Source organism: Morone saxatilis, unplaced genomic scaffold (genome assembly GCF_004916995.1).
Source record: "Morone saxatilis isolate NCDOM2014 unplaced genomic scaffold, NCSU_SB_2.0 Contig9, whole genome shotgun sequence".
Lineage (NCBI taxonomy): Eukaryota > Metazoa > Chordata > Actinopteri > Moronidae > Morone > Morone saxatilis.
This window is the reverse complement of record NW_023340268.1, coordinates 13,336,394-13,346,767: the sequence shown is the minus strand read 5'-3', so window position 1 is coordinate 13,346,767 and position 10,374 is coordinate 13,336,394. Positions and strand designations below refer to the sequence as shown.

At 40.9% G+C, this 10,374-nt stretch overlaps 1 protein-coding gene across 3 annotated transcripts in view; it reads right to left on the bottom strand.

The window, feature by feature from the left end:
* fam126a (family with sequence similarity 126 member A) overlaps positions 1 to 10,374 on the bottom strand; it is a 21,376-nt gene that overhangs the window by 3,031 nt on the left and 7,971 nt on the right. The window contains exons 2-11 of one of the 3 annotated variants that reach the window (XM_035681354.1): positions 9,957 to 10,038; positions 7,909 to 8,010; positions 7,454 to 7,633; positions 6,510 to 6,590; positions 6,309 to 6,424; positions 4,884 to 4,979; positions 3,829 to 3,945; positions 3,310 to 3,397; positions 1,382 to 1,544; positions 10 to 179 (exon numbers count right to left, since the gene is read on the bottom strand). In XM_035681354.1, the coding sequence (XP_035537247.1) occupies positions 10 to 179; positions 1,382 to 1,544; positions 3,310 to 3,397; positions 3,829 to 3,945; positions 4,884 to 4,979; positions 6,309 to 6,424; positions 6,510 to 6,590; positions 7,454 to 7,633; positions 7,909 to 8,010; positions 9,957 to 10,007 (1,164 nt within the window). In that variant the 5' untranslated portion in view covers positions 10,008 to 10,038. Of the gene's footprint in view, positions 1 to 9; positions 180 to 1,381; positions 1,545 to 3,309; positions 3,398 to 3,828; positions 3,946 to 4,883; positions 4,980 to 6,308; positions 6,425 to 6,509; positions 6,591 to 7,453; positions 7,634 to 7,908; positions 8,011 to 9,956; positions 10,042 to 10,374 lie in introns of all 3 variants that reach the window. The other 2 variants (XM_035681355.1, XM_035681356.1) reach the window with 2 other exon arrangements.

Genomic DNA, 10,374 nt, shown 5'->3' with positions numbered 1-10,374 from the left:
CAGGCTGACCTCAGAGGCGGCGCCCAACGTGTCGCAGTCGGGCTGGGCGCGGCCGTCGGGGCGCGGCCGCAGGGAGTCTCCGTTGGGCATTCGATCGCCGCTCACACCTGTCACACTGATCTCGGGGATGGCCACACCCCCCAGCGCAGCATCACTGTCTACACTCACCTCCTGGGACTCTGGTGGGGGGGAGCATGGGGGGGTAGTGGGACGATACATATACACACACCCACACACACACACAAACACAAACACGGACAGACAGACACATAGCATGCACACGTACATGAAAAACAAAACAAAAAGACGGTCATGTGCACAGGCACACACGACCACAGCAAGACAAGACACACAGGTAAGGTAATCAATGTAACAGAAAAATAAAAAGACAAAAATCATAGTGATCAGAACATAACACATGGTCAAAGTACATGCTTTATGGAGATGAATATGAACAAAGTATTTGAATGGAATCGCATTTCATACTGGGTCACCACACAACCCTAAACATTAATTAATATTTAATAGCATTTTCCTCTATCATCTGCTCACAACAAAAGCTTTACGCATAAACAAGTAGCTGGCGCCAATGAGCAGGATTCATGAGATGAAAAAGGGGAGTTAGGCTCAAGACGAAACCTACTCATTAAACTAGCTGAAGGCTGTAATTTACCTGCCTTATCTGTAGTCTGGGAAAAGAGAGCAGCTCTCTCTTGATTCTAAACCACACACACACACAGACTCCTCAGTGACTAATAAAAAATGAATTTGTTCTTCGGTCATTGGAATACTATCAAGGTTTCTTTGGCGCAGAGTTGAAACTACACAACACGCAACATATTCGAAACAAAAAAAGTGTACACACTGCAACTCATCTGGGCTATACTATACTATACATACACTACCTGCTCTCTGGTTTAGTTCATGTGCTGTGTTGATTCTCTCTGTATCCGTTTTTCACTGACTGCTCTCAAACTGAATGCTCGCCTGTCTCTGTATTACCACCAACTTGGGCAAATCCTAACAGATCAGACAGGAAGTGATGGTTTTGAATTAGGCGACTGGAAAAAAGGATGTTGACAGCACTAGCTAGCAATACGTGCTTATGGACTGAAGGGTGACAACACTTATGTACACAGTGACTGGGATATGAAATGGTAGGGTGAGTAAACAATGAAGACATCTTAAGCTCTTGCTCTCTCCTTTGGTACAGATTTGTTCTTCAATCAAAAAAATATTTATTTTATTACCCAATAAAAATGGGATTGCAAAATGGTTAAAGAAAAACTGTGAAAACTGTGTGAGAGCTCAGTGACTTGAATTCCCACAGTTGTGTCCCTACACTTGACCTTGTTTTTCTCCTCCTGCGTACGAGTCTTACCGTGTCTCTTCCAGCGGTGTCCCCTGATAGAGAGGGAGGTGACAGCATTTCGGGAGATCCTGGAGGAGGTGGGTGTGATCTCCACCTGGATACTCCGCGCACCCTCCTTGTTGTTGCTCTTCAGCGCTGCGCCGTGCAGTGACGACTTGATGGCATTACCCACCTGAGGGGCGAGGAGAAGCACACATTCACAAAGATTACTGCTTCAGAGGTTGACGTTAACCAGTGGCTCTCGGCCAGTGAGGAACTGGACTGGCTCTCTAATAGGTTAGCAACTGGCCCAACACGTTATATTCAATGTCACCTGGGGATATGATGATATGATGATATGATGACTGGTATTTAACATTTACGGAGGAGCAGTTTAACAGTATAACTGATGATGTACAGTCAACTAACAGACAAACAAAGCAAACAAATGCCATGCACATGTGTGTCTCAGGGCCAGATTGTATCTGATTGTAACCAAACCAAATAAAAAGTACACCTGAAACCACTATGTATCTCCATCAGGTCAATACTAAGATCCAGTTACAATTTTGTTTGCAATATCCACACACCAATGTTTATCCAACTGATCAAAGTGTGGGTAATTTGAAAACTGGTAGCCATTTCACTGTTAAGATGTGACATTTACATTTTAGAATTTTAAAAACAATTGTTATTACCGATTACATTTTTCTTAAAAAGATCTTATTGGTAAGATTTTAAAGCTGATGCATGAATTACTGCAACAAGACTATTTACAGTTTACTGCAATATTAAGTTTTGTGAAAGAAAAGAGACTTTTTGGTTTTGGACCTTTTTCATTTTTAAGCCATCCACTGCTGCATGCTACAAAGTATGAACAGTCTTTATTTATATTTCAATATATATGTATATATATATTTCAGTTTGGTACTTGAATCAGGGAAAACATAGAGGTAGTACAACTACAGGGACAGGGAAATCACAAAAAAAAAAGTGTAAAGGCAATGCGCAGTACACAATGTATGTGTTAGCAGCATTTCTGATCCCACTAAGTTGTGTTTTGTTCTCACTTCATACTGAAGTTCAGATCATGGGACCAAACCAGTAACATCAATAACCCCATTTCTACCAGATTTATGCACAGGGATTAACCTTAAATCTTAACACAAACTGAGTTACACAGAGTAGTGATATAAGAAAGACAAAAAGGCTTTGTATTTCTTCCAATGTAACTCAGTTTCACAAGTCTTTCAAAATAACCTTTGTTCTCGCTGGAAACTCAACTGGCAGTTGCGCTAATGATCATGTAATAGTGGAGTACAGAAGATGACGTAAAAAACATCATAATCACAACACAATGTGTCTTCTGTCTGTGAGGCTGCAACACATTGGTCTCATGAGGTACACGTAACGAAGCTATGCTAAGCTAGCAGCCACCGGGCGTGTTCCACTGCAACAAGTAACACAAATAAACACGCTGGATAAAACGCTGACATTTTAGCCCTTTCACACTGTTTGTGTTTGTTGTCACATCTCCAAAAAGAGGTTTCTTTATTAACATATTCTTAAACCCCAACACCATTATTATTAATGTGAATCCAAAGGTCGTGTGTTTTGATTGTTGTGGAGGAGTACACCTTGACTTGTGTAGTAATACTGTGAGCTTAGGTTCAATCCTCTACTCCCTGGGCCTCAAGGATTATAGCTTAACGGAGCAGAGTGGAAAGCATGTAAATAATCTAGTGGGATTACACTCTGCTTGCAGCCTCTGACACACACAGAGACCAACACAATACAGCATAGTGTGCTGCGCTTGAATCTAAACTACAGGTGAGCATGTGTATCTTACTCACATGCTCTTTCGACACACACGCATGCACGCACGCACACACGGACGTCCGAAAACACAGAAAGGAGGGAAATGTGATAGTAGAAGAAGAAAAGCTGACGGCACCCACCAACAGAGCTTCAGGGAACAACTCTAGCTGGGCCCGATACAGAACGTCATCCAGTGCTTTGGATCCCAGTTCAACTTCCCCATTGCACCTAGACACAGGCACAAACACATGAACATAAACATCACAGATTAAAGGTTTACTGTGGAGTTTTACACCTCTAATAACACTACAGAGCAGTTTATCTCATGCCATCTCATCAGGATGGACGTGCACATGCTATATTGATTGCACTGCCTATGCTATATTGCCATAAAGCTGTCAAGCCATTTGTGAAATGCAACACGACAATGTAAACTGGTTCATACTGTAAAGTGTGCAGGCTCAATAACTGTCACAGAGCAACCTCTTCTAAACACGAATGTCAGAATATACTTAGAACAACTCAAATCAGATACAGGAAACATAGAGCAGATTTTAAGAAAAATGTTAGCACTATATACACATGGAGAAGTTCAAGCTGATCAGTGAGTCAGTGCTGTGTTGGTTGGGCTGCTTGGGCAGGAATGTGTGTACACTCACAAGGCGTAATGTATCCCTGTGATGAGCTGAACCAGGAACTCAGACGTGACTGTCAGCCGTGTGCTAATGCCCTTGTAGCGCCGCATCTGTTGCCGTGGGTAACCGCATATACACACCCTGGAGGATAACCAATAAAAGCACAATAGGGAAGCTTGTATCAGTGAAACAGGGAAGCTTCAATCAGGTAAACCACTCCTCTGAGCTCCTTGGCTGCCGCTCCATTAAGGGGAACTGACTTCCCTGTGGTGAGCTGATATCAAAGTCAATAATGAACAAATAATTGCTGGTGATATGATACATAATGATTTCCCAGTGGTTTACTCTATTATCCTGAGGATTTACTGTAGTGAATCATTTCTGAGCATGACATGTAGATAGCTAATTAGTATCAGTAAGTATCATACAAGTTGCTACAAAGAGGATTTAGCTAAAGCTGAGATAACTATGGCTGCTCGATTAGGTAGACAAAAATCTATTCACAATCATTACAAATTTAATTTTTACTGAAAAAACTATTAAATTATGTGATGATGATGTGGAATTTGTTGGGGTCTGTACCAAACAAACATGTTTTCTTTCATCTGAGTACAGCCCTAGAGATAATACCTGTGCATTTGAAGCTTTATGAGCTGCTACATACTGTACACAGCTGACACACAGGAAACTGTCCAGGGGGAAATCAAAGCTGATAACTTCTCTTTAGCTCTGTGCTTATCAGGGCAATGCTCAACTGCAGTTGGCAGATTACCAAAATCACTCAGCTCTTTGCCAAATAGCGGTATCTTGGCTCTTCCTGGCACCAAAGTCTGTAAGAGGATCAGATAAGCAAGAGCTTGCAAAATATAGTGTGTGTGTGTCTCTGTGTGTGTGTGTGTGTGTCTGTGTGTGTAAGGTGTATGGTGTAAGTAGCATCCTCAAAAACATCAACAATCAAGAAAGTGATACAAAGGTCAGTTAAAAAGTGAATGTGTGTGTGTGTGTGTGTGTCAAAGTTACCCACGGGTCTCTACAGTATATTAAGTTATGCTGATATGTGTGTGTGTGTGTTGTTTTACCTGGAGCTGAATTGGCAGAGGGACTGGAGGGAGGTGGAGGTCATGTAGCTGAGTGCAGCATTGTAGCACAGCAGCAGGAAGGTCAGCACCTCAAATCTCAAAAACAAAACAAACATAACACCCTTAAAATAGCACGTCTTATGTCCAACATTATATATAAACATTGTAAACATACAAGATCTGAAACCCACCCACACAGTTACACTTCCTTCTATACTGTAGATAGAAATACCACACAAGAGAGATTCAAAGATTACAAAACCAAGCCAAAAAGTCATCAGATAAATTGGATATTCACTTTTTTGTAACTGCACAACACCAAATATTTTTCCTTTTCAAACTTGTCGTCCCCACCAATGCTAATCACTTGAGAAAATTGGTCAGATTTCCCACCCCAAAATGCTTTACACAACTTTTTTCACATATTAAGTATTCCCCAAGGACTGTAAACAGACTCCTGATATGTAAACAATTATATCAGTAAAAGTACAGTACTAATACATATCTAGGACCAATAACCTATACAACAATAATCAAGTTTTTTTTTTTTGTTTTGTTTTGTTTTTAAAGGCGCCAAATTTGTTTTGTTAGAAACTTAGAAACAGTAGAAGAAAACGGTACTGAAAAAAGTTAAAGACGTTCAACTGAGACCATCACAACCTTCAGAGTTTGGCTGCAGTGCAGCCTCATTAAATTAATTTAGGAAAGCCCAACAGCGATGTAACAACTTCAAATGCAACAAAGCAAGGACAACTGCCATGGGCCATCAGTGACGCTAGCGTACCATGCACAGAATAACTGGCCCTGGCAGCAGCTAAACTCTCTATCACAGGTCTGAGGACTGGAGTTACTGAAACTAGACACATTTTCAAGGTATTACCAAACATATTTAATGAGGTTGTCAGACTACACTCAACTTGAAATGTTAAATAAAAGCCACAACTTTTTTCCGGTTCCAACTTATCTTATCTTCCTACTGACTGCATCAAAAACAGCATCTGAACTTCCTTAGGCCTGAGTTTCATGGACTGTTAAGTTCACACATATCACTAGTCATATGAGTTTTTCACAGTGCATTTCACTTTTTGAGACAACTGATAATCTAACTTGTATTCACCAACACAGTTCGACACTGTAACAGCAGAAGAAATTAATTTCTTGGCAATATGTTGCAATGTCCAATTTAAAAAGAGTGCAGAGAAAAAAGTGCATGGTTACTGAACTCCCTAGTGCTCCTTTGTCGGATTGTTCATCTTCCTTCATGTGTGTTTCCACTTTGGTTGTTGGCTTGTGTTTGCTGCCAGTTCTAACTAAGCAGACAGTCTGGCAGCCCGCTGCCAGGAAAGCCCATTTTAAAACGAGTACAATCTCCACCCTGCTGACATGACACCGGCCGCCCAGCAGCGTGCCTAGCAAGCCTCTTACCTATGTTGTGCTGTAAAGGTCTCTCTTTGGAGGTGTGGCCCGCTGTACACCACCCTGCTCAGCCCGTGATTGGCTAGAGCCCCTTCAGTAAGGGCAATGGAGCCGATGGCAGAAGGCTGGAGGTAGGAAGAGGACGTTTTTAAACTTAGCATTTCTGTCAAAGCAAATTAGCTTGTGTTATGACTTGTGTGCGTTTCTCACCTCGTGGTACACTGAGGGTTTGGAGAGGGAAGGGACTGTAAAAGATAATACTTTACTTTGTCCATCTTTATCAACTATTTCCTGTGAAGGAGAAAGACAGGAAGACGATGAGAAAATGTTTCTGTGGGCGAGAAAACCAGAAGCTTTTTTTCCTGTGTGCCCTCAACCTCTGAAGAGTGTGTGCTTATCTCTACAAGCACACTCATCTGTTATGTGTGGGTGCTTGTGTGTATGGACCTCAGGGTCTCCGTTTCCCTACTCAGTCTGCTGATGTGTTTGCTTATTTGTGTGTAGATATTGTGTGAACATACACACACACACACACACAAACCCCAGGGTTTTGGTGTCCCCTGTGTGCATGTTAATGTCAAATACATTAATGGTAGCCAGCCAGTGTGTTGAGTGACAGCTGACCTATTCTGCTATTCAGAGAGGAAGTTAGGGGACACTGCACTTTGCTGATAGATAGGACATTAAGAGCCAAAATGGATGAAAATAGGACTCACTTTAATAATTACTACTGCTGGCATCTCTCTGTGGGCATTTTGCAAGGTGCAACCCATCCATATTGTATATTTGCAAAGTAATTTTGTTTCAATTCCCCTAATTCTAACCCACACTTCCTGTCACTCTACATGCATAGCTGGCTTAACAAGGCATAGAGGGCATGAAGTAATCTTTCAAAACACATGACGCAGATCCTAGAAATAGCTGAGTGGTTCTGGAACTGAGTGATTATACCCACTTGCTAAGGATCAAGGACTTTTTTTCTGGTGTTTTTCTTTACTTTGGCTTATCATACTGGAAACCATTGATTGTTACTAACAAGAGCAGCTCTCCTCTACTGATAATACATCAAACACATCAGCTGTGACATAAGAATGCAGTTTTGAAAATTTAACACACACACACACACAGACCGCAAACCTAATCTTCTCCCCTACCAGGTTGTAAATGCCCAGCAGCAGGGCCTCGATGCAGCCGGAGGTGTGGGGGTCTCTGGCTGCGCTGACGGACAGCAGGCTCCACAGGAGCTCTGGCAGGAACTGTAGTGTGAAACGCTGCAGCTGCGGCTCACCGCTCCGGTAAAACTCAAACAACTGGTGACACACTGGCTCCAGCAACTGGGGACGACAGAAAAACAAAAAACAGGCACATGGTCACATCATGCAACTGCAATACATTTTGCATTTAGCAGTATGGTGCATCTATAATGTCGGGATAAAGCAAAGCAGTGTTGGACAGTCAGACTATAAATAACAGAACAATTAGAATAAAAAAGTACATAATATAATCAGGGGTGTATGAATTAACAATTACAGATAAATGGTAAAATACTTTAAGTGTTGTGTGGTTAGATAATGTTCACATGAATAAAAATATAAGTGTGTGTCCATACATCGCTGTAGTTCTCTCGTATGACTTTGTAGAGTGCGGGGACCAGGGCACCTTTGTCTCTTAGTGAGCCGGCATAGTTGGACACAGCACTGTCAGGAAGGGTCTGAAACACACACACACACAGACATTTAAATAAACAGCTCAAGTTAACTGATACACTAACCGACTTACCAATATTCTAAAATTAAACACACATAATGATTTTGGAAGATAGTACTGACCGGTCAAACATTTGTTGATGTGGTCTAAATTTGATCAGGTTAAACTTGATTCATTTCAAGTGCAGGTGACACAGATATTGTTTTAAGGCAATAAATCTACCCATTAGAATTTATAAAATCAAGAAAATATCAGAAAACAAAAACTTTGCCCCTGGGTGTGCGTGTGTGTTTGACAGAGATTGTGGAAGTGTGTGTTAAAGTTGTTAGTTGTGTGTGTGTTTTATACTAGCAAAATATAACATAAATAGCAGCAATAATGAAACTTAATATTACAGTTATATTGATATATTTTTTCCATTTAACTGTCAGGGCCCAGCTCTGACAGAATTGCTGCTGTAGACCTTCTTTTGTTGGTGACAGCAACACCAAGTCATCTGCATACAGGAAGCCCTTAAATTCTGCATCATTTGGTCATTAGGTTAACCCTAACCCTAACCCATTTAAAGACTCAACAGCAATTATTTAGTTTGTATTTATCTCCATTTTCATAAACTGGTGCTGTTAAACTTTTATTCCATATGTCAGGAAAAGTGCCAACAGCTAAGAATTATATTAAAATAAACTGAGTATAGCCAATTTTAGTTTAGTTTTTATCTTTCAGAGATTGGCCACTTTCCATCAGTTATTGAAGCATCTAGAGGGTTTTGGTTGTCTTTAATTACTAATTCTAAAGATTTCCATTTGGTGTGTATTTCGTTTTGGTCAGTGTTCTTTGCAATATTACTGTGCAATTCAGTAAAATAATCAGTCCAAATGCTGCCACTTTGTATTGCCACTTGATTTTAATGTGTTTAGTTGAGAGTGCTCCACTTCTGCCAGAATTGGTTTGACTCTAAGGATCCTTCTGTTTCAGAGAACTGGTTCCTGGTGTGTTGTTCTCTCTTTGTTCTTAGTGTGTGTTTATATTGTTTTAAGGCGTCATGGTAATGAAGGCGTGTATTTTGGTTATTTAGGTTATCTCTGTTTTTCATTTGATAACTTCCTTAAAGTTTTTTCCAGATATTTTTGCAATCATTGTCAATCCATTTGTTATTGTTTATGTGTTTCGGTGTTTGATTAGAGGTTTTCAGATTTGATAGCAATGCTAATTTATCGAAAAAGTTGCATTAATTCTTTCCACAGCAGAGTTTATACCAACGTTATCATGAGGGAAACACTTTAGAAAGTAATAATTCAATTGAATATTGGATTTGGGGATTCAAATGCCTTTTGGTAGCTCCCCACACTGTTTGATTTCCATCTATAGGAACATGTGGTGGTGTACAGTTTACTGTCTTTAGAGGCCTCATAGTTAGTGTGTATCATCTTCAAATAAACAATGATCTAACTGATCTGATAGCGGTGTGAGTGGGTTGACTATTAAAGCTCTGGGAGACACCGGGTCCAGATCTGTTATGGCACAGTCTACCGTAAACTCTAAAACGTGTGGCGGCCCAGAGAGTCTCCTCGTAAACCTACCATTGACTGTGTGCGGACCCAGTGCGCGGCGGAGCTGTAGAAGCTGAGTACCGCTCACTAAAGCTTGTACAGACATGCAAGTGATCCATCTGGTTATGACAAGATGAAAAAAAGTCTGCTCCTTTATTATTACACCTCACCAAGCCTCAGCTTCGGCAGCAGTCACGTACTGGTGAGTGTTCATGTTTGAGTAGGAGCACACAGTTCTCTGGGAACGAAGCACTTCAGCGAGAGTGTTTGTTTGTGTGTGTGTGTGAAAGTAATTTCGCCCAATAATAAGCAGCAGAGAATGTACTGCATACTGATATTGGATGTTTGCTTTTTAATATTGCTCTTTGCACACACACATACACACGCAGTAAAGCAGTACCTTAAATTCTGACAGCCATTCCTCCACCACTCCTTGGTCCATAGCCAACATGTTCCCTCATCTGCAGTGGAGTCACCTCTACCTGAGAGAGAAAGAAAGATTGTATAAACACATAATCTACTGACACAGAGCAAATATATAGTACATTTGTGCATCAGCAGCTTTCGTCTTAGCCAGCCTTCTATTATTTGCTATACTGATAAAAATATTCTATTACAAACAGCAAACAATGCCACGGCAGGGCTGAATAGTGACTTTACACCCTCCAGGCAATAACTCGATACGCCACAGAAGCATAAGTCTCTCCATCCTTCTCGCGCTCCGGTTTCCCTCACATTCCTCTCCAGACACACTCCTCTGCAGCAAACCTAACCTATTCTCAACTCAGGCTCACAAATCGAAAAAAAAAAAAAAAAAA